Source organism: Lutra lutra, chromosome 1, assembly GCF_902655055.1.
Source record: "Lutra lutra chromosome 1, mLutLut1.2, whole genome shotgun sequence".
Classification (NCBI taxonomy): Eukaryota; Metazoa; Chordata; class Mammalia; order Carnivora; family Mustelidae; genus Lutra; species Lutra lutra.
Window position 1 is genome coordinate 154,348,409 of NC_062278.1, and position 24,373 is coordinate 154,372,781.

Genomic DNA, 24,373 nt, shown 5'->3' on the forward strand with positions numbered 1-24,373 from the left:
CCATCCAGCCGGAGCAGCGCGGGCTGTGGGAGACAGTGGGGAACGAGCCTGCGCCAGTTTGCCCTGGAGACATATACCTTAGGCTTGACCACAGGGTAGAGGGAGGTGCTAAACACCCTGGAGGAGGAAGGTGAGGAGTAAAATATTTGGAAGCTCCTACCAGGTGCCAGGTACTCACTAAAGCCTTTTTGTGCCAAGCCTTCTCAAAATCCATGCACTGATCAATTTCCTAAGAATTTCATCAAAATGCAGAGTCTCATTCAGTGGCGGGGCTGAGGTGCTGCATTTCTAGTAAGCTCCCAAATATGTCCTCTGAAGAGAGAAGCTGCAGTTCATTTACTGTGCACCCCAGTGCAGCCTGGTGAGTGCTGTGGACCCCTTTTTACAGGCGGGAAAACTGAGGTTCAGTGGGTGTTAGTGGCTCCTGAGAACTGCACTATTCTCTGCCCTCCCCCAAAGAGGGCAAATAACACAGCCTCCACATTGTTGCTTGCCTGGTGGGTCTGCCTCCAGCTCTGTCCTCCAGGCTTGTGAGTTTAAACCCTCCTGCCATCAGCTGGCCTTCAGCCTGGGAGGTTCTGAGCCTGCCTGCGGCAACATCTGAAGATAGTCTACCTCACAGGAAACCGCTACTATTGGCTAACTTTGCAAATAAAGATGCCCTCAGAGGGAGGGAAAAGGAAATACTCTGTGACAGAGGCAGGGACCTTGGGATCGAGTGGTTGATTGTCACGTCTGGAGGTTTCCTTCCCAGGCCCTGCGCAGGTAGGAACAGAAAACTTGCCAGCACCTATGGGCTCGCGGGGCGGGGCATGGTGGCCAGAGGTCATGGTGGGTATGGATGCTGGTTTGCTTTCCACGCTAAGAGAGACCGTTTTCCCAAAGCTGTTGCAGCCTAATGTCCAAGGGGCTTGAGGAGTGGCAGGCAGCGGGTAATGAGACCATCGGTGATTTTTCGATGCAAAATACCTTTAGAAACATCGGTGATTACATGTTAGGGGCATGGAGAACTGCTCATGGTTAGGTATTACCTGAAAGAAGCATCATTTAAAATTGGATATAGGTGAGAGTGAGGATTTTGTAACTTCTTAAAGTGAGAAATACCAACAAAGTTATTATTTTGTTTAAAAAGAGTTCTTATCCTTTTGGAGACTCACACTTACCTGTTCGTGGGTGAAATGGTACGACACCTGGATTTATTTTGAAATAATCTAGCAGAGCACGAAGTGGGGAATAGATGAAATCGTGACCATGAGCTGCTAATTGGAGCTGTGTGGGGCGTGCCCGGGGGTGCTCTCTGCTTTTGTGTATGTTTGAAATTTTTATAATAAAAAATGTTTAATATAGCACTTCCATCTTACATATAAATATAATTACACTTGATATAAATATAAAAACATGCAGAGCAATTGCACGGGAACGGGTGAAAGCCAGCTGTGTTTGATTCTGGGACGTTGGATGGTAGATCGTTTGCTTCTGTGTTGTTTCTCTTTTTCCCTTTGTTGTTGTTGTTGGGGTTTTTTGGGTGCCACCTACACTTTTTATAAAGAGCACCTATTGCATTTACAATGACAACTATTTTAATGAATAAATTGCCAACACAAATTCGATGTTCACTATTAATATATGCTGTTATAATCATTGTGAGGACTCGGGCTCCGAGGGTTTGTGTTGTGGGAAAACAGTCCCAGGGATTCTGAGCAGACACATGCTCAGAAATGGTGTGCACTCATGGGTACACCAGAGGAGGAACTACATGGAGGTCCCAGGCGAGGACTGATGAGACCTGTCATTTCTCCTTGCTTGACCTTTATTTGGCCATCTCAGCCTCACAGATTCTGCGGTCTCTGCTCCGTAGGTTCTCAGCTGCACTCAGAGAAAGGCCAGGGAGTTTTAGGATTTCCCCTCCCCCCAAAAGGTTTTTTCTTTTTCAAATACTTCAGGTAGAAAACTCACGGTAGAAAAGTTGAACCTAAAGGAGAAAAGAAGACTGGACTGTGTGAGAGACAGACTAGAAAGTTTCCCCTGATGCCTCCCCACCCAGGGCTCAGTCGCTTGAGCCTCTGACTCTTGGTTTGGACCCAGGTCATATCTCAGGATGCTGAGATCCAGCCTAGCGTTGGGCTCCAAACTCAGTGCAGTCTGCTTGTCCCTCTCCCTCCCCATCTGTTCCTGCCCCTGCTCAGTGTGCTCTCTCTCTTCTCTCTCAAATAAATAAATAGAATCAGAAGAGAAAGAAAGAAAAGGAAGGAAGGAAGGAAGGAAGGAAGGAAGGAAGGAAGGAAGGAAGGAAGGAAGGAAGGAAAAGAAAAAAAAAGGAAGGAAGGAAGAAAAAGAGAAAGAAGGAAGGGGGAAAAAAAGAAAGGACAAAAGGAAAGAAAGAAAGAAAGCCCACGAAGCTTCTGCGGGCTTCCAGGGTTGCATAGGGGCAGCTCAGCCCATGCCTGGGAGTGCCTGGGAGGGGACTGGGCTCTGTAAGAGGAGCCAGGTGACAACTGGGCACCCCTGTGTGAGTGTGTGCATGTGCGCGTGTTCATGTGTACGTGCACAGGTTTGGATTTACACCCTTTGCTTGCCTCTTAGCTTGGCTTCATTTCACACGTTTCAAGAGCTGGGCAGGATGTGGGTCTTGCTCATACCCCCAGAAGGGAGCTCCAACTGCGTGTCAGCCACATGCCGACCATCCCCGAAGCCAGGCTCCACAATTGTCACTCTCTCTGTGGGTGGGAGAGGCAGCTTGGCTTATAATGAAGCTCTGGCTCTGCCCTTGCCTTGCTAAGCCTCAGGTACTGCTTTAACATGAATACTGGCCATGAGTTGATCATCGCTGAAGCCAAGTGATGGGTATAGGTGTTGTATCTGTGAGTATTAAGGACAAGGTGTGTACAGTTCTGACCACACTGTCTGGCCATATTTGGTGCTCAGTAAACAATATGTGTTGTCATTGTGGGAAGCTGAAGATCAGGTTTGTGCACCTTAAGACTGCTAATGACGTTCAAATGAGGTTGTGAGGGGCAGGGAGAAGGGGTATGCCAGACCCCAGCCAGGTCAGAACCAGCTTCCATTCCCTACCCCACCCCCTTCCAGGAGACCCCTCATTCCCACCCTGACCGGGCTGTGGAAAGGCAGCAATATCAGGTATGGTCCTGGCCTCAAAGACCTCCCTTCTCAGGGTCTGGGACATTCAGCTACCCCATCCCCGGCTTGACCTCTGACCTGGAACAGAGTCCTTGGCTACCCCTGTTTTACTCAGGCCCCAAGATTTCCCCTTTAAAGATGGCCAGAGTCAGCACCCACAGCGGTGGAGCTGGACAGGGACGGGATCTCCTGCTATCCCACAACGGGTCACTGTTATGAGGAGGTAGAGCCCACAGTGGCACAAGGCCAGGTCTCTGCTGGCTTTTCCGGGAACTTGCTCAGATTCCCAGCAGCACAGTCCAGGGATTCCCAGGACTTGCCTTACCGGCTGCCCAGCAGCGCCAAGGCTGGGGCTTCCAGCTGAGTCCTGATCCTCTCTGCCCTCAGTGGAGACTCAGAATGCCCTGGTTATCCCAGGGGGTGCCACAGTCGGGCCTCAACCACCCCTCCTCTGATCTGGCCAAAGAGCAACTCTACTGGGTTATGTATCTTTGCAGGGAGGAAAACCTATAGCACATCTCTATAAATATATATTTTTAAAGATTTTATTTATTTATTTTTAAAGATTTTATCCATTTATTTGACAGACAGAGATCACAAGCAGGCAGAGAGGCAGGCAGAGAGAGAGGGGGAAGCAGGCTCCCCACTGAGCAGAGAGCCCGATGCGGGGCTTGATCTCAGGACCCTGAAATCATGACCTGAGCTGAAGGCAGAGGCTTAACCCACTGAGCCACCCAGGCGCCCCAAGGACTTTATTTATTTATTTACTTACTTACTTATTTTTATTTGAGAGCGAGAGACTCCGCACTAAGAGCAGAGCCTGACGTGGGTCTCAGTCTCACAACCCCAAGATCATGACCTGAGCCAAAATCAACTGACTGAGCCACCCAGGCACCCATCTTTAAATATAAAAAAAAAAAAAAATTTGCAGGCCCTCTTTGTCCTTTTCCTTAAACCTATGCTCACTATGAAAATACAGCACACTCAAAGAACAGTGTGCAGGTTAACACCTTATAAATCAACTTCCCACCGAACCACCAACCAGGCTACAGGAGAGACCCAGGCTGGCCCCCAGCAGCTTCCCTTATGTCCCTTCCTGACTGCCCTCCCATCCTTAGACTTCTACCACCTAGATACGCATCCCTAAACAATATGCATTATCATTGCCTGTTTTTGACCGTCAGAGGCATGGATTCACACAGTAGGTCTGCTTTTGGATCTGCATTTTAAAAATGCATCCCATGCTGTGGAGATGTAGATGCACATGTACAAATGTTCATGACGGTGCTGTCCACAGCAGCTCCACGCTGGAGGCTACCCAGGGGTGCGTCGACAGTGGAGGAGATGACCGTGGAACGTTCACACGGTGCCTGCCTATTCAGCAATGGCAATGAGCAGACCCCAATAAGCAGACCCCAGCATGGACGTGAAACTTCTAGAAATGTACAGACACAGGCAAAACTGGTACCTAACCGCAGGTAGTTATCAGGCACGTTTCCACCAGACAGTTTCTATTTCTGCAAACAAGATCATCGCATTGCTATCAGTCTCCCAAACTTACAGAGCTGTGTATTGGCCAAACAATGAAAGGAGGAGGTAGCTCTGAAGGGTGTTCTAGCCAGGGCACTAGCACAGGGCAGTAATTTCCCCCCTCTTTCAAAGTCTTATAATTTTCTTACAGTTTCTTAGCGTGGAATCTGAGGACCCTCTGTTCACCTCTCTTCTGCCTTCTCAGTCATTTCTCTGCATCTTTTCCTGAACCCTCCACACAGACTAAACTTGACTTCTGTGAAGACTCCAGGAGCATACCGGCTGCTTCTAATCCCACCATCCTCACTTCTGTCTGTTTCTAGTATATTCCCTCACACTCCCTTTGCGGAGCCCTGGTCCTGGGATACGTCCCTGTGTTCAGACTCTCAGTGCCTTTGGCTTCAATACCCCCACCCCTGCTTCCCACCACCACATTTGTCTATCTGGAAGATCCCCCCAGCTTTAAGATTCAGCTGAAATGATCCAATCCTTCGGTTTCCCCTAACTTTTCTTATATTCTGCTACTACACATTATCAGCAACTTGGAGACTGTATCTTAGCCATTCTTACCTCCACCAAATGGAGCACAGTGCCTAGTGTTGGGGAAATAAAATTAAAAATAAGATCTCCAATCCAGAAAAGACTCTCACAGAGATAATAGAGAAGGAAAACACTTTTATTATTAATGAGGTATGAAGCCAGAATGTGGTGCACATCTCAGGCAATCTGCTAAGAGATTGCAGAGATGGGGTAAAAAAAAAAAAAAAAATCTCACCTTTTTGTACAGCCAAGCAGATACAATCTATAACATGAGAGACACATACCTAGTCCTCACATGAGAGAACTCGACAGTCACACACAGTCATCCTAACTTTACCATGGGAACTGGGATGACCATCTATGCTAGCTGACTAGCTTCATCCGGAGAAGAAATAGACTCATATCTTTATGATAAGAAGTATCTTTGCAACTTGGAGCAAAGCACCTACTCCAGTTAGTCTCCTACCCTTCCACAGAAACTGGGTGACAGGAGCACTAATTCTTTTTTTTTTTTTTAAGATTTTATTTATTTGAGAGAGAGAGAGAGAGAGAGAGAGCACAAGCAAGGGGAGGGGAGAGGGAGAAGCAGATTCCCCACTGAGCAGGGAACCCGACATGGAGCTCAAACCCAGGGCCCCCGAGATCATGACCTGAGCTGAAGTCAGCCGCTTAAGGGACTGAGCCAGCCCCATGGGCCCTAATTCTTGATGTTTGCTTTTCGGAGAGAGGGCCCCCAGGTCCTTGAGAAAGATTCCTGGGTCATAAAGCTGACAAAAGAGGTGATCACATTTTCAAAAGGACACAAACCCACATTTCAGAGAGAGGAGAATGTACTTCCAGTGACAAGTTTTCTAAAGTAAGCATCGGAAGGAGGAGGCAAAGAAGAATCCCTTCCTTTACTTTCAAGGAGGAGAAGTAGGCCTCTTAGGTATTATTTTTATTTGTCCTTTTTTTCAAAAAAGATTTTATTTATTTATTTGACAGACAGAGATCAAAAGTAGGCAGAGAGGCAGGCAGAGAGAGAGGAGGAAGCAGGCTCCCCACTGAGCAGAGAGCCCGATGTGGGGCTCGATCCCAGGACCCCGGGATCATGATCTGAGCCAAAGGCAGAGGCTTTAACCCACTGAGCCACCCAGGTGCCCAATTTTTATTTGTCCTTATACAAGCATATGGTTAAGATACATAAGAGAGGGTATCAAACCCAGACCCATGGCGGCTTGGGTGAGGGGCTGGCTCACGGAGCAGCCTCAGGGCTGTTTTCTCCCACTGCTGGTCTTGACTTGGGGTGTCCGTTTGGCGGGTGCAAACACTAGTGGGTGGGTGAGGCCACGTTGTCTCAGGTGGGCTGCTTGCTGACGCAGAGAGAGCCACTCGGGTCACTTGCACAGGGGAGGGGCTCCTAGGTGTAAATGGCCCTTTAGAGCTCCTCTGTGTGCAATTCGGGGCCCCTGAACCTGCCTCTCCTTTCCCTTCTCCTCCTCACCTCTCCCTGCATCCCACAGGGTGCCTCAGAAAGTTAGCTGTCCTTATACATGGGAAAACTGTCAGGACCTGGTAAGACTCCCGCGCCCAAACAGCGGGGATTGTGGGCTTGGGCTCAGACCCAAAAGCCTCCTATCTAGGACAAGGCAAAGCTCAAGAATTGTTGGGACCAGAGTCAACTGCCCCAACTCTCGTCTCCGAACAGAAACCCCCTGGATGCTGGCAGGCTGTGAACCCAGAAGTTTCATGTTCATGAGCAGTCACTTCCCTTGACGCTAGGCCATGCTCTCACTGACACAGGACTTGTGTTGTGCTTGGAGACTATTTCCTTCTGTTTGGTTCTTGTTGAAAATGTAAGCGTGCCAGAGCTGGCTGGGCCCTTAGGGACAGTCTGGTCTGATGCTTTCATGTTACCTATGAGGAAACTGAGGCAGAGTCAGAGTGAGCTGCCCAAGGTCTCTGAGCCGTCAGTGGGATGTGGGGCCCCTGTGAAGCACATGGCTCAGAACAGCATCACCCTGCCCTGTTTCTTGTTAACTTTTTATTTTAATTCCACTATGGTTACCACGCAATGTTGTATGAGTGTCTGGTGTACCAGATAGTGATTCAACAATTGTGTTCATTACTCAGCGCTCATCATGAGAAGGGTATGCGTCACCATATAGTTGAAGGCAGAATGTTAGCCAGCCCTACAGCTTTCAGCCTCTTCTCTGGAGAAAAGGATTCCAATTTTCTTTGCCAGCATTGATGAGAGCTATCTTCTGGGGGTCTGGCAGTGAGGATCCCCTAGTCATGGCTGGAGAGGTGACTATCTCCCCCCTTCATCTCCCAATTACCTGCCTTTCCCCCCAGGGTCAGCCCTGGGGGTTGTGAGTCCAGAGGGGAGAAACCCAGCACAAGTGTTCAGGCTGGCATCACGGGTCCTCTTCTTTCCTGTGGGGACTGAGTCTACTATTTCTCCAGTCCAGATCTAGAGAAGTGGTCCGCAATAAGCTTCAGGCTTCTGCTCCAAGAGGAAGAGCCTGGTGTCGTGCCTGGAGCGTGGCTCTGTGGAGAGGCTCATGTGGGCTGAAATACAGGCTCGGTTGCTCCTCGGACGAGTGTCCCAAACTCTCCTAGCTGCTGTTGGTTCTGTCATACAGGAAGGGCAACCATTCTCATGGAGGGCTGTTGAGGGAAAGAAATAGGGTCTTGTGTACAGAGCGGGGCACTTGGGGTGTCCAAGAATGGCAGCCTCCTTCCCTTCCACACTGGGCTTGCCAAGGATAGCTTCAGGCTCTGGAACATTCTCAGCATGGTGTCACCCCCATGGAGAAGGTTGGAGTCAGGGCTTGAGCAATCTTTACCATCCTCTAATTTCCTTTGCAAAGGAAAAACTTTTCTTGGCGTTAGAAACCAACAGAACCTCAAACCTGGTCTTCACTCAGGGTTCTAAAAAGCCGTAAGCAGAGAGCAAAGGAGGAAAAGCCAACCAACACAAAACAAGAAAAGATGCACGGGGTCTAGCAGAGTGTAAGCAGAATGTGAAGCCAAAAGATGGGGGAAGCAGCCTGAAAAGGATGTGGAACAGAAGAGGAAAGTGAATGCAGGCCACATAAATGAAAGGGGAAGTAGAGAACAAGGAAGCTGATTGGAAACAATGGGTAAATGATGACCCAAAAACAGTTGAAAAATAAACGAGCAGACCTGAGAAAAGGAAGTGGGCTGGAGGAAGCAGAGAAGGAGCGGAGACAGAGGCAAGCAAGCAAGTTGACAGAGCAGGGTCGTTTCTGCTGGAGTATGAAACACACGTGTGCACAGAGCTCTGCATCTGGGCTCAACTCAGACTCCTGCAATTCAACACCATTTAGCTTGTCCCGCACGCATCTCTCCTCTCACAGCCCCATATGTAGGAGACCCGGCTGAGGAGGCCTTGCAAAGAAGGCTTATCTCCTTGGATCCCTGCACTTGGTTCCTGCTGTCCTCAGGGACACATGCCTGTGTCCAGCCAATCAGATCCCTGGTGGCTGTTCAGCCTGCCCAGAAGCCCACTGTCAAGGACTGGCCCTGCTCCCGTTTGCTGCCAGGAGGCCCCATCATTAGGCTTGTCTCCCAGTCGTGGGACATCTCAGAGGATCCAGGAATAATAAGAGGACCACCAAGCTCAGGCCTACCCTTCCTAAAAAGGTCCTTCTCTTGATCAGTCTGTCAAGTTCAGTGGAATAATTCAGTGACGTCCTTCCTGGACATCAGGTTTCTGTTGTAAATGGTGCCCTCGCATGCTCTGGGCTTCTCAACCAGCAAAGCTGGGTTCAAACTGGTGGAGGGCTCAGACTGCATAGAAGCCTGGGCCACCCCCAGCCACGCAGTGAGGCAGAGCTGGGCCCTGACCCTGGCACGGAAGAGCGTTTTGTCACGGGCAGCTGTGATTTCTGACCCTGGAGAGCTGGTGGGTCTGCGCTTGTCTCCAAGGGCTCTGCAGTGTGGCCAAAGTGACTTCTGCTTCTCTATGTCTTCTATTCATTCATTTGCTCACTCACTCATTCCTTTATTCAACACACTAGGCGTCCACTAAGCACCAGGAGTTCAAACAAGGGTCCCTGGCCCAGGATCAGAAAGGACACTCAGGAGCCCTGTGGGCACCTCTGGGAACTAGACAATCAAAAGGCCACTGTCACTATTCCTCCCACAGAGCAATCGGGAATGAAAGTTTAGGAGACAGTATTTAGCCTCCTGCAAATATTCCTGTAGCATTTGCTTGGTGCTAGGCCTCTCCCTCTCTGTCGAACACTAATCTGCAGAGCTGAAGAAGATCCTGTTCCTCCCTCAGGAACTCCCAGTCACAAGCAGGCAGGGCAGATAGGCTGGCCACATGTGGGCCCAAATGGCAGCCCTGCCACATGAGAGCTGTGTGGCATTGAGCAAGTTACTCACCCTCTCTGAGTGAGTGCATCTACTTACCCATAAAGTAGAGGTAAGTATACTGTTACGTGTTGGCTACCATTTATTGAGCATGCACTATGTGCTGGTTATCATATTCAACTATTTGCTTGTTTATTTATTTTAATTTTTCATATAACTCATTATATTTTTGTGTATGTTTATTTTTTAAAATTTCAAGTCAATTAATGAATTTTTTCCCAAAATAAGTAATATGTGTTTAGCAATGAACCTGACAGCTGAGTGAAAACAGTAAAAGTATTCTTTACTCCCTTCCTCCCCCATACCCCCCAAAAAAGCTGAAAAGAAAATATTTTTTATTTCAGGAAAAAAAATAAAACCAATTTTACAGACCAATACCTAGGGTGGGAGTGAGCAATAATACAAGAGTTCACAGGAAACCTGGATGATTGCAAAGGTCTAAAGTGCTTCTGCTTCCTTGCCAATTGCATTTATTAAGTGCCTGCTATATGTAACACACCATGCCAGGTGCGCTCCTCAGAACAGCACTGAGCACAGACATGAGAATGAGTTGCAGTCTTGCAGATAAGGAACATCAGACTCAGAGGTTCCAAGTTCACCCAAGGTCACTTGGCTGGAGAAACAGACATGAGATTCAGCCTCAGGAGACCCGAGTCTGCCCACCTGTCTGTTCTCCCTCCTCAGTGACCCAGGGACACATGCTGGAAGATTTAGAGGATGTCCCTGTGTATGAGGCATGGTGCCCAGAGTGGAAATTAAACCTATGTCATGCAGATTTGGCAAAATCAATCCAATGCACCAGCACAATGTTCCTGAGCCACAGGACTGAGCACAGTCCTGAGCACTGAGCACTGAGATACCACACAATCTTCCTTATCCTTGGCCTCCTTTCAAGGCCAACTGTGCCAGCTCTTTTACTGGGGAAAATAGGAGGAGGAAGAGGATGGTAGCTCTAGGTTCCTGAACTTATGATCCCCGAGGGCTTGACAATTTCCACTCTTACAAAGCTGTGTGTCTGGGAAGATGTGCCGCTACCATAAGCCACCTGCATGGAGTAGGAATTTCCCCGTCTCCCCATATCTCAGCTTGAAACTGACATTGTGTATCTCAAAAGGGGCAGTACATCAGCCATTTTATGTAAACTAAATATTATTGGATAAGGTCACAGCCAGGGTTTCATCTCTGAGAAAAGGGCATTGCAGCTTAAGACAAAGAAAGCATACACCCTCCCTGGGGGTTGAGAACTCCATCCCAGCCTGAGACGCCCAGGTCAGAAAGGCTTAACCCACTTCTTCCTGGAAGACTCTGGGGACGATGAAGAGATGGGCCAGAACACAAAGCAGAGGCTGGGAAGGGAGAAGCAAAGCCCTGGCTGGGAGGGTGGACACTCACCTTGGCAGAGACACAGTCTTGGTAAAACCACTATGAAAAGGATGCAGTGGGGTGTGGAAACTCCCTTGGTTAAAGAGGTGTGAACTTTGTTTTTAGTTGTGGTGGGGAGGGAGGCAGTGACAACCAGGAGGTATGCTCTGAACATACTGAACATACAAACATCACAAGAAAGAGGAGGAGGCCCCAGTGGGCTAGAGTGAAAGGGTTGCCCTTGTAGCCTCTGGAGTGACAAGTGAGTCCTGGCTGAAGAGCTGAAGAGAGAAGGGGACAAGTGTTACTTCTCAATCTGTGCAGAAATGTCTTCTCTTTTAATTTTTGTCCTGAAAGAACAAAATTCTTATGAATCACTAGGCCACAGTGAGTGCAGGGCTGGTAATTATGGGGTGAATTAGCCACCTGGACCCAGTGCAACAGGTCCATACAGGATCAGGCAGTCCTTTCATAACAGCAGAGGCCCTATGAAGGCAGTAGCGACACTCCTCTTCATTTGAATTTGTGGGATGGTCATCCATGGCTGTCTGCTTAGAACTGAAGGGTTTCCAACTTTTGGTGCTAAAATCAGGAAAGTCCAGGGCAAACCGAGAACAGGTGGTCACTCTAGAGTGTACAACTCTGTGTCTTATCCCTTAAGGAAGAGAAGGAACTGTTGATTCCAAGAGGAAGAGGAAGAGAAAGATCTCTCAAAAACAAAGATGAGGGGCTTCTGGGTACAGGTCTGCTCAGAGCTCTGTGTGTCTGAAGAGTGCCTGACACCTCTCTCTTCAGTCTGTCTCCTGCAGGAGAAATTGGGATCCAGAGGGTAGAGGAGGTGGAGAATTGTTTCAGGGAACTTTGGACTAGACATGGGAATTATGGCTGTACCCTCTACCATCTCACTCCCTCTTAGCCATACCCATAGTCCTCTCTCCCGTTATCCACACACTGGTCAACCTTCTGGATAGTTGTTTGAAAATCAAAGGAGAAAAGATCTGTCTCAAGCTTCAAAAAGTCTAGATTCAAATGCTAGCTGAGCCATTTACTGTGTAGGTCTGGGCAAGTCTCTGAATCTCTCAGAGACCTGATTTCCTCTTCTGTCAGAGAAATCTATTGCAGCCTCCATCAAGAGTCCGTTGTGGAGATTAAACAAGATGACATGTGTGACATGGGGAAGTGTTATTCATTAGGCATCCAACCATTATTTGTTTATTCCAGTCTGCTTATGTGTGGGACCAGACAAAATCCCAACTTTGCTTCTCTGAGAATTAATGCTGTTACTTGTTTTCCTTTCTGATCCAGGCCCTCACCATGCCCACACACTCCCCTGAATCAATTTTGGAAGACTTTGAGTACGATGAGTATGCTGAAGCCTGTGATATGGGGGACGTCGTGGCCTTTGGGACTGTCTTCCTGTCCATACTCTACTCCCTTGTCTTTGCCTTCGGCCTGCTGGGGAATTTGCTGGTGGTGTTTGCCCTCACCAATAGCCAGAAGCCCAAGAGTATCACTGACATTTACCTCCTGAACCTGGCCTTGTCTGATCTGCTCTTTGTAGCCACCTTACCCTTCTGGACTCACTACCTAATAAGTGAACAAGGCCTTCACAATGCTGTGTGCAAACTCACCACCGCCTTCTTCTTCATTGGCTTTTTTGGAGGCATATTCTTTATCACTGTCATCAGCATTGATAGGTACCTGGCAATTGTCCTAGCGGCCAACTCCATGCACAACCGGACCGTGCAGCATGGCGTCACTATCAGCCTAGGTGTCTGGGCGGCAGCCATCTTGGTAGCAGCACCTCAATTCATGTTCACAAAACAAAGAGAAAATGAATGCCTCGGTGACTACCCTGAGGTCCTGCAGGATCTCTGGCCTGTGCTCCGCAATGTGGAGGCAAATTTGCTTGGCTTCTTGCTCCCCCTGCTCATTATGAGTTACTGTTACTTCAGAATCATGCGGACACTGTTTTCCTGTAAGAACCACAAGAAAGCCAAAGCCATCAAACTGATCTTTCTGGTGGTCATCATGTTTTTCCTCTTCTGGACACCCTACAATATCATGATTTTCTTAGAGACTCTTAATCTCTATAACTTCTTTCCCAGTTGTGACATGAAGAGGGATCTGAGGTTGGCCCTCAGTGTGACTGAGACAATTGCGTTTATCCACTGTTGCCTCAATCCATTTATCTACGCATTTGCTGGAGAGAAGTTCAGAAGATACCTTAACCACTTATATCGGAAATGTCTGGCTGTCCTGTGTGGCCATCCTGTCCACATCAGTTTCTCCCCGACCGAATCACAAACGAGCAGGCGGGAAAGCATTTTGAGCAGCAATTTTACTTACCACACCAGTGACGGAGATGGGTCCATCCTTCTCTGAAAGAATGAATACCCAAAGCCTTATCTCTTGATGAACTGAATGCCCCCAAACAACCCCAAAGCATGTTTGAGAATGTAAGAATGTCCCTAACTGCAAATGCCAGGCCTTTTTGTTTACAAATGATAAAAATTTAACTCAGAGTAACTTAATGAAAAAGGAGGTGGGGAGTATTATTCATAAGGTGGCTTGTGCAAGAGAGTGAATGTGCCCTCAAAGTAGAAACTAGGGCTTGAGTCCAGTAAGAATTTCCTCTCTCTGGCTCTCAGATCTCTGAGTGGTGACACAGCTTAGCCAATAATGAGACACTGAGACCCGTCCCTTTCTGGTCCCAAGGTTAAAATTCCCAGGGAAGGGCTTTCATTGGCCAAGTTTGAATCAGATGTCCATCCCCAGACCAGATTGTATCCATGGGGGGAGAATAGATAAGATGGCAGCTTCCATTCCAGTCTCATGGTTAAAAGTGCAGGGAGACATAGTTCCAAGAAGCTGGAGGGCTAGGTGCTTTTTTGATCTGATAGAACAAGAGCTGCCCATCAACCTATGTGTCTGAGCCAACCTCCTCACTGATCACACCAGCCAACACATATTGCCAACCTCCTCTCCCTGAAACCCCTTTCTATCATGCCCCCAAACTTACAATGGTTGCCCAGTGCCTACTGCATCAAATTTGAGATCCTCCATCATGCAGTCCCACCAACAGATTTCCCATTTCTTCCTCTTTCTGAAAGAATCCCTCCTCTCAGCCAGCCAGGTCTCTTCCATCCAGCCATATGCATCATCACCTGCTTCCAGGCCCAGGAAGATAAATAGAAAGAACCCTGGCCCAAACTAAGAAGGGATGGCTTCCAATCCCAGCTCAACACTTGGCGCACTGAGTAGCTTGAAGACAGCCCAGCTTCAGCTTCCTCATCTACAGAATGGAGATGGGGTACTTTTCACATAGGGAGCATCCTTCCCAGCATGAGGAGCCAGCCACCAATTCTTGCAGATCCCATTCCTCTTATCTGGTTCCCAGACTTCAGCTTTCCCCGCTATCTGGCCACACTGCTTAAGGGGCAATGTTGGCAGAGACTTGGCTGTGTTATTCGAGGGAGCTCAGATACAGAGGAGGCTGGTTCCTACAGTGGCACTCAATGGACAGTCCTGGATATATAAATTGATGGTCCTCCCTGACCCAGCACTCCAGACTGCCTTGAATGTGCCTTTCCAATTGCCTTGTGGCAAGCCCCTTCCCATCTGGAGAGAATCCCCATCATTCATGCCACTGCCAACCTGGAGAGCCAGGGTCCCAGGAGCAGCTTTCTCCCCTTTTCTGTAGACATCTGGGTTGGTCTAATACTTTAGAGCTTGAAAAACAATTGTAATGCTGAAGAGAATGTCACCTATAACCTAAGCATGCAATACCTTCATTTGTCCACCCAGAACTTGTTCACACTTTCACATGTTTAGAGTTGAAAGCATCATGTACAGACTGTTTTGTAATCTGCTATTTTTCTCTTAACATTAGGCCACAAATAGTTCCGTTTCTGTATAGTTTTGTAATGATGGCTTTAGAAGGCTCTGCCAGGTTGTGTACTCATTGAAGGCAAATGACTCATTGCTGTATTTCTGACACCCTCTTGGCAAAGTCAGTAAGTTGGTTTAAATGAGAGAATGAATTATGTTCCATCAAGATCACGTACTGTAATTTACTCACCATTATCCTTTGATAATCTTGTTTCCCATATTTAACAAATACATATTACAGCACTTCTATCTGTGTAATTCCCTTTCTCCTCTTCAATGATTTCCTTTGGATAGATTATTCATCATGGGGGTCACTGGGACGAAGGCACAGGAAATGTTTCGCTTTGGACACATACACACAAAATTATTATGAAATCATTATTGTGCATATATTATATGCATTACGTGGGCTCAGATCCAGAGTGGTTCCAAAGATGAGTAAGGCCTCTGCCTGCCTTGATTTAACATTCAGGTGCAGAACAGAGAAGTAAACAAATAAATATACTTTGCGTTAATTGGTCACAGAGGAGCAGTCAGACCTGAGTCTTTAAGGGGAAGGAGCTCTCCTGGCAATGGAGGGGATGGCATTCTAGGCTCAGTGAATGGCATATGTAAAGGAGGTGAATGAGAGCATTGGGATCTTAGGATGTAAGAAAAGTGTGTGAATACTGAAAGGCATTAGGAGCAGAATGGGTGGGAAGACTCTTCTGGAACATTGGCTCAAACAACTAACAGAGGGGCACATTCTCTTCAGGCTATCCACAAGTTTGTTCCATTATCACTTGAACCTCATTGCAACTGTTGAATCATAAGATTTTAAATAAATTTTAGCTTATTTCTGGACTCCCAAGAAAAGAGGGAAAAATTCTTTGGGCTTGAAAAAATAAAAGTAGAGAGATAAGTGCTTTCATTTCTAAATGGAAATTAAATTTGTATCATAAGAAACATTCACTCAGTCATTTTGCTGAATAAGACAAAGTAAGGAGGAAATAGGGAAGTTCATTGAAAAACCCTAAATAGCAATGATGCTGGTGGCTAAATAAAGGAAGGCACATTTGGAAAAGACAGTTGGTCCTAAGAACACAGCTGGATCAGACCCACTACTGCTTCTGAGTTCCAGGCTTCCCAAAAGCAGAGGGAAATGGACTCCAAAGGCAGAGAGAGAGATCTGTGATTGTGTCCCAACATATTAACTCTGTGACCTTGGGCAGTTACTTGACACCTCTGAGGCTCAGTTTCCTCATTTGAAAAATAAGAACAAAAGTAGTGCCTACCACCTAGGATTATTGGAGGATTTAATAAGATTGCCTTCACAATGCTCACCATGCAGGCCTGGCAAAGCCAGATCAAATAAATGGTGGTGACAACTTTTGGATATTTCCCTCTTCTCCTCCTTCTCCTTCTCCTCGTCCTCCTCCTTCTCCTCTTTTTTCTTCTCCTTCTTCTCCTCCTCCTCCTCCTCCCTCTTCTTCAGTTGAAACTTTCCCAGCAAAGAAATGCATACTATCTTGCTCTTGCCTCTGGGACTCTTAGTCCCAGAATCACAAAATTGTAGGTGTCAGTGGGGGACAGGAGATCCAGATGGGGCCGGAGGCTTGTCCAAGATCACACAAGGAATTAACGAACGAGGTAGATCCTTTGACACTCTATCTACTGATTTTTTTTTCATCTTGATAAAAATAGAGCCCAATTCTATTATCTGTGGTTAACAATGTTGTATTGTATATTTAAAAGTTCCTGGGGCGCCTGGGTGGCTCAGTGGGTTAGGCCGCTGCCTTCCCCTCAGGTCATGATCCCAGGTCCTGGGTTCAAGCCCCACATCAGGCTTTCTGCTCAGCAGGGAGCCTGCTTCCTCCTCTCTCTCTGCCTGCCTCTCTGCCTACTTGTGATTTCTCTCTGTCAAATAAATAAATAAAATCTTTAAAAAAAAAAAAGTTCATGGGGCGCCTGGGTGGCTCAGTGGGTTAAGCCACTGCCTTCGGCTCAGGTCATGATCTCAGGGTCCTGGGATCGAGTCCCACATCGGGCTCTCTGCTTGGCCGGAAAGCCTGCTTCCCTCTCTCTCTCTCTCTGCCTGCCTCTCTGTCTGCTTGTGATCTCTCTCTGTCAAATCAATAAATAAAAAAATCTAAAAAAAAAAAAAAAAGTTCCTAAGAGAGTAGATTTAAAAATTCTGAAGACACACACAAAACTATAACTATGTAAGGTGATAAATGTCTAAACTAACCTTATTGTGGTAATCATTTTGTAACATATACATATATAAAATTACTACATTGTACACCTTAAACTTATGCAATGTTATATATCAATTATATCTCAGTAAAGCTGGGAAAAAATACAGACCAATCCTTGCCTCTGAGAGCAGAGAACACAGGTGAGCATGGAAAATAAAATCCAGAAGGAAGGTCTGCAGATCTGAGAGGGGAGGTCTGCCCTCCAGAATGCCAAGTTTAACAGAATCAGTCCACTCACAATGACAGATGGCAGCCTGGATGGGGCAGCTTTTGGCAACAGCTCTTCTGTGACATCAGTATCTCTAATGAAGGTGGTAAACAGACACTCATCAGCAAGGATACCAGGATTCCCAGAGGGAAATCTATCAATAGGATCTGAGTTGGTAGGCAGAGTCTTAGTTGAGAAGGGCCACTGTCCAAGGATGGGCACACCCTGGGGGAAGTGGCCAGCCCCTTCCAGAAAATTGTACACACTTTAGGCTTATTTATGCTCATCAAATGACTGTCTGAGGGAGAAGTCATCTTTGCAAGGATGTCATCACCAAGAAAGGTGGAGAATACACTCCTTGGATTGGTGGGAAGAGCTACTACCTCTATAATCCACTGCATCTGGAGAGTATACAAGGTCTGGTGGGCTTTCCATTGTCTCTCTCTCTCTCTGTGAGTCTATCCCTGAGGAGAGAATTGACCTCTGGTCCCACAAAGCCACCAACTATTCATGGGAATATGGCAACTTGACTGAGAAGTCCACCTTGGGTATCACCTGGCCCTGAGTTGATGCCTCATTAGTGCCCTCAAAATTAGGGTAGTCTGTCCCAACCAGAAGTTAATTTTCTCCTCCATCCACACCCACTTCCCTGGCCCATGGGGACCAGACCAGTTTCAACATGACTTGTAATATAGCTACATTGGCAACCCCATGGTGGGCTACCCCAAAGTGGTATTATCTGACAGCAAGTGACAAACATAGTTCTTAGCAAACTTAGGAATATACGGTTTCCCTTCAAGACACCCTCCATCCATAGGAGGGCCAATTTGTTTTCTCAAGGATACAGGCACTATGTTTCCATTTCTGTTGAATAAGACATGTTATTAGGGGCGCCTGGGTGGCTCAGTGGGTTAAGCCGCTGCCTTCGGCTCAGGTCATGATCTCAGGGTCCTGGGATCGAGCCCCCCATCGGGCTCTCTGCTCGGCAGGGAGCCTGCTTCCTCCTCTCTCTCTGCCTGCCTCTCTGCCTGCTTGTGATCTCTCTCTGTCAAAATTAAAAAAAATAATAATAAGACATGTTATTAGGCAACAGCCACAGTTCCTCCACAGACACACCCTAGACAGCTCTAGAAACCACAAAACATGTTCAGCAGGAAAATTACTCTTTTCCTCCATATTTCCTCATTTACTGAGGTAGAAACAAAAATAAATTTTAATTTGTTTCTTTTTTTTTGTAATCATTATTTCAGTTTAAAGAACTTCTTGCCATTTACAACCTAAATCCAGTTTTCTCTTTTTTTATTAATTATTTTTATTAACATATAATGTATTATTTGCCCCAGGGGTATAGGTCTGTGAATCGTCAGGCTGACACACTTCATAGCATTCACCATATCACATACCTTCCCCAATGTCCATAACCCAACCACCCTCTCCGCACCCCACCCCAGCAGCCCTCAGTTTGTTTCGTGAGATTAAGGGTCTCTTATGGTTTGTCTCCCTCTCGATCCCATCTTGTTTCATTTTTTCCTTCCCTACCCTCCAAACCCCCAACTCTGACTCTCAAATTCCCCATATTAGCGAGATCATATGATAGTTGTCTTTCTCTGATTGACTTATTTTGCTCAGCATAATACCCTCTAGTTCCTTCCATGTCATTGCAAATGGCAACATTTCATTTCTTTTGATGGTTGCATAATATTCCATTGTGTGTGTGTGTGTGTGTGTGTGTGTGTGTGTGTGTGTGTGTGTGTATATATATATCACATCTTCATTATCCATTCATCTGTTGATGGTTGTCTAGATTCTTTCCATAGTTTGGCTATTGTGGATATTGCTGCTATAAACATTCAGGTGCACATGCCCCTCTGGATCACTACGTTTGTATCTTTAGGGTGAATATCCAGTAGTGCAATTGCTGGGTCATAGGGTAGCTCTATATTCAACTCTTTGAGGAACCTCCATGCGGTTTTCCAGAGTGGCTGCACCAGCTTGCATTCCCACCAACAGTGTAGGAGGGTTCCCCTTTCTCTGCATCCTCTCCAACATCTGTTGTTTCCTGACTGGTTAATTTTAGCCATTCTGACTGGCATGAGGTGATTTCTCATTGTGGTTTTGATTTGTATTTCCCTGATGCTGAGTGATGTGGAGTACTTTTTCATATGTCTGTTGGCCATCTGGATGTCTTCTTTGCAAAAATGTCTGTTCATGTCCTCTGCCCATTTTTTTTAAAGATTTTATTTATTTATTTGACAGAAAGAGAGAGAGATCACAAGTAGGCAGAGAGGCAGGCAGAGAGAGCGGGGGAAGTAGGCTTCCTGCGGAGAGCAGAGAGCCTGATGCAGGGCTCAGTCCCAGGATCCGAGACCATGACCTGAGCCAAAGGCAGAGGCTTAACCCACTGAGCCACCCAGGTACCCCCTCTGCCCATTTCTTGATTGGATTATTTGTTCTTTGGGTGTTGAGTTTGATAAGTTCTTTATAAATTTTGGTACTGGCCCTGTATCTGATATGTCATTTGTGAATATCTTCTCCCATTTTGTTAGTTGTCTTTTGGTTTTGCTGACTGTTTCCTTTGCTGTGCAAAAGCTTTTGATCTTGATGAAGTCCCAATAGTTCATTTGTGCCCTTGCTTCCCTTGCCTTCGGTGATGTTTCTAGGAAGAACTTGCTGTAGCTGACGTCGAAGAGGTTGCTGCCTGTTTTCTCTTCAAGGATTTTGATGGATTCCCTTCTCACATTGAGGTCTTTCATCCATTTTGAGTCTATTTTTGTGTGTGGTGTAAGGAAATGGTCCAGTTTCCTTCTTCTGAATGTGGCTGTCCAATTTTCCCAATACCATTTGTTGAAAAGACTGTCTTTTTCCCATTGGACATTCTTTCCTGCTTTGCTGAAAACAGTTGACCATAGAGTTGAGGTTCCATTCCTGGGCACTCTGTTCTGTTCCATCAATCTATGTGCCTGTTTTTGTTCCAATGCCATACTGTCTTGATGATTACAGCTTTGTAATAGAGCTTGAAGTCTGGAATTATGATGCTTCCAACTTTGGTTTTCTTTTTCAACATTCCTCTGGCTATTTGGGGTCTTTTCTGGTTCCATACCAATTTTAGGATTATTTGTTCCATTTCTTTTAAAAAATTGATGGCATTTTGATAGGGATTGCATTAAATGTATAGATTGCTTTAGGTAGCATAGACATTTTCATAATATTTGTTCTTCTAATCCATGAGCATTGAACATTTTTCCATTTTTTGTGTCATTCTCAATTTCTTTCATGAGTACTTTATAGTTTTCTGAATACATATTCTTTGTCTCTTTGGTTAGGTTTATTCCTAGGTATCTTATGGTTTTGGGTGCAATTGTAAATGGCATTGACTCCTTAATTTCTCTTTCTTCTATCTTGCTGCTGGTGTATAGAAATGCAACATATTGCTGTGCATTGATTTTATATCCTGACACTTTACTGAATTCCTGTATGAGTTCTAGCAGTTTTGGAGTGGAGTCTCTTGGGTTTTCCACATAAAGTATCATATCATCTGCAAAGAGGGAGAATTTGACTTCTTCTTTGCCAATTCAGATGCATTTCATTTCTTTTTGTTGTCTGATTGCTGAGACTAGGACTTCTAGTACTATGTTGAATAGCAGTGGTGATAGTGGACATCCCTGCCATGTTCCTGACCCTAGAGGAAAAGCTCTCAGTTTTTCCCCAATGAGAATGATATTCGCTGTGGGTTTTTCACAGCTGGTTTTGATGATATTGAGGTATGTACCCTCTATCCCTACACTTTTAAGAGTTTTGATCAAGAAAGGATGCTGTACTTTGTCAAATGCTTTTTCAGCATCTATTGAGAGTTTCATATGGTTCTTGTTCTTTCTTTTATTAATGTATAGTATCATAATGATTCATTTGTGGATGTTGAATCAACCTTGCAGCCCAGGAATAAATCCCACTTGGTCATGGTGAATAATCCTTTTAATGTCCTGTTGGATCCTATTGGCTAGTATTTTGGTGAGAATTTTTGCATCTGTGCTCATCAAGGATATTGGTCTGTAATTCTCCTTTTTGTTGGGTGTTTGTCTAGTTTTGGGATCAAGATAATGCTGGTCTCATAAAATGAGTTTGGAAGTTTTCCTTCCATTTCTATTTTTTGGAACAGTTTCAGGAGAATAGGTATTAATTCTTCTTTAAATGTTTGGTTGAATTCCCCTGGGAAGCATCTGGCCCTGGGCTCTTGTTTGTTGGGAGATTTTTGATGACTGCTTCAATCTCCTTACTGGTTATGGGTCTATTCGGGTTTTCTATGTCTTCCTGGTTCAGTTTTGGTAGTTTTTACATCTCTAGGAGTGCATCCCTTTCATCCAGATTGTCAAATTTGCTGGCATATAGTTGCTCATAATATGTTCTTATAATTGTTTGTATTTCTTTGGTGTTGGTTGTGATCTCTCCTCTTTCATTCATGATTTTATTTATTTGGGTCCTTTCTCTTTTCTTTTTGTTAAGTCTGGCCAGGGGCTTATCAATCTTAGTAATTCTTTCAAAGAACTAGCTCTTAGTTCCATTGATCTGTCCTACTGTTCTTCTGGTTTCTATTTCATTGATTTCTGCTCTTATTTGTTTCTCTTCTCTTGCTGGGTTTAGGCTTTCTTTCTTGTTCCTTCTCCAGCTCCTTTAGGTGTAGGGTTAGGTTGTGTATTTGAGACCTTTCTTGTTTCTTGAGAAAGTCTTGCATCACTATATACTTTCCTCTCAGGGCCACATTTGCTGTGTCCCACAGATTTTGAACAGTTATGTTTTCATTATCATTTGTTTCCATGAATTTTTTCAATTCTTCTTTAATTTCCTAGGTAACCCATTCATTCTTTAGTAGGATGCTCTTTAGCCTCAATGTATTTGAGTTCTTTCCAACTTTCCTCTTGTGGATTGAGTTCTACCTTCAGAGCATTGTGGTCTGAAAATATGCAGGGAATGATCCCAATCTTTTTGTACCGGTTGAGACCTGATTTGTGACCCAGGATGTGATCTATTCTGGAGAATGTTCCATGTGCACTAGAGAAGAATGTGCATTCTGTTGCTTTGGGATGGAATGTACTGAATATATATGTGATGTCCATTTGATCCAGTGTGTCATTTAAGGCCTTTATTTCCTTGATCTTTTGCTTGGATGATCTGTCTATTTCAGTGAGGGGGTGTTAAAGTCCCCTCCTATTATTGTATTATTGTCAATGTGTTTCTTTGATTTTGTTATTAATTGGCTTATATAGTTGGCTGCTCCCATGTTAGGGGCATAGATATTTAAAATGGTTAGATCTCCTTGTTGGACAGACCCTTTAAGTATGATATAGTGTCCTTCTTCATCTCTTATTATAGTCTTTGGCTTAAAATCTAATTGATCTAAGGATTGCCACCCCAGCTTTCTTTTGATGTCCATTAGCATGGTAAATTGTTTTCCACCCCCTCACTTTAAATCTGGAGGTGTCTTTGGGTCTAAAATGAGTTTCTTGTAGACAGCATATTGATGGGTTTTGGTTTTTTATCCATTCTGATACCCTATGTCTTTTGATTGGAACATTAGCCCATTTTCATTCAGGGTAACTATTGAAAGATATGAATTTAGTGCCAGTGTATTGCCTGTAAGGTGACTGTTACTGTATATTGTCTCTGTTCCTTTCTGGTCTACTATTTTTAGGCTCTGTCGTTGCTTAGAGGACCCCTTTCAATATTTCCTGTAGGGCTGGTTTGGTGTTTGCAAATTCTTTAGTTTTTGTTTGTCCTGGAAGCTTTTTACCTCTCCTTCTATTTTCAATGATAGCCTAGCTGGATATAGTATTCTTGGCTGTATATTTTTCTCATTTAGTGCTCTGAATATATCATGCCAGTTCCTTCTGGCCTGCCAGGTCTCTGTGGATAAGTCTGCTGCCAATCTGATATTTCTACCATTGTATGTTACAGAATTCTCATCCCACACTGCTTTCAGGATTTTCTCTTTGTCACTAGGACTTGTAAGTTTTACTATTAGATGATGGGACATAGGGCTGTGGACCTATTTTTATTGATTTTGAGGGGGGTTCGCTCTGGCTCTTGGATTTTGATGCTTGTTCCCTTTGCCATATTAGGGAAATTCTCTACTATAATTTGCTCCAATATACCTTGTGCCCCCCCTTTCTTCTTCTTCTGGAATCCCAATTATTCTAATATTGTTTCATCTTATGGTATCACCTATCTCTCTAATTCTCCCCTCATGGTCCAGTAGTTGTCTCTCTTTTGCTCAGCTTCTTTATTCTCCATCATTTAGTCTTCTATATTACCAATTCTCTCTTCTGCCTCATTTATCCTAGCAGTAAGAGCTTCCATTTTTTATTACACCTCATTAATAGCTTTTTTAAATTTCAACTTGGTTAGATTTTGGTTCTTTTATTTCTCCAGAAAGGGATTTTATTTCTCCAGAAAGGGTTTCTGTAGTATTTTCCATGCCTTTTTTGAGCCCAGCTAGCACCTTGAGAATCATCGTTCTAAACTCTAGTTCTGACATATTACTAATGCCTCTATTGATTAGATCCCTAGCCATCAGTACTGCCTCTTGTTCTTTTTTTTGTGGTAAGTTTTTCTGCCTTGTCATTTTATCCAGATAAGAATATATGAAGGTGAGAATAAAATACTAAAAGTGTGACAAAGACTCCAGAAAAATGTACACTAGCCAAATCAGAAGACATCTAAAACTGGGGGGAGAAGAAAGGGGACTAAAAGAAATAAAAATTAAAAAATAAAAAATAAAAATTATATATATAATTTTATATAACATATTTATTATTAATATTATAGTATTATTATGTAATATACATATTATATAATTGTATATTATATATTATTTTATATTTATATATTATTATATATTAATTATATTAATATACTAATATAATTATATATTATATATTTTTTATATATGTATATATATCTGACTGGTAAATAGAACAGAGCCACCAACTTGATTTTGGGTGTATTTTGGTCTCTTAGAAGAAACTACCTCCCAAAATTTTAAAGAAAGAAAAACTTATATATATACAAAATATATATATATACACACACA

The 24,373-nt window shown here is 44.7% G+C and overlaps 1 protein-coding gene across 2 annotated transcripts; it reads left to right on the forward strand.

Annotated features, from left to right (window-relative positions):
- Positions 1-681: 681 nt before the first annotated feature.
- On the forward strand, positions 682-15,091 carry CX3CR1 (C-X3-C motif chemokine receptor 1). 2 transcript variants are annotated; one of them, XM_047740076.1, is made up of 2 exons: positions 682-765; positions 12,259-15,091. In XM_047740076.1, exon 2 carries the CDS (start codon positions 12,268-12,270, stop codon positions 13,336-13,338), a length of 1,071 nt encoding a protein of 356 aa, XP_047596032.1. In that variant the 5' UTR covers positions 682-765; positions 12,259-12,267; the 3' UTR covers positions 13,339-15,091. The 2 variants fall into 2 exon arrangements, with proteins under 2 accessions (XP_047596032.1, XP_047596021.1); XM_047740065.1 differs by having other exon boundaries at positions 707-831.
- The last annotated feature ends 9,282 nt before the right edge of the window (positions 15,092-24,373 follow it).

Coding starts and splice junctions, on each gene's coding strand:
- CX3CR1 (XM_047740065.1), top strand. CDS start 793: ATGGGCTCGCGGGGCGGGGCATGGTGGCCAGAGGTCATG. Junction 832..12,258: donor CATGGTGGCCAGAGGTCATG/GTGGGTATGGAT, acceptor TTTCTGATCCAG/GCCCTCACCATGCCCACACA.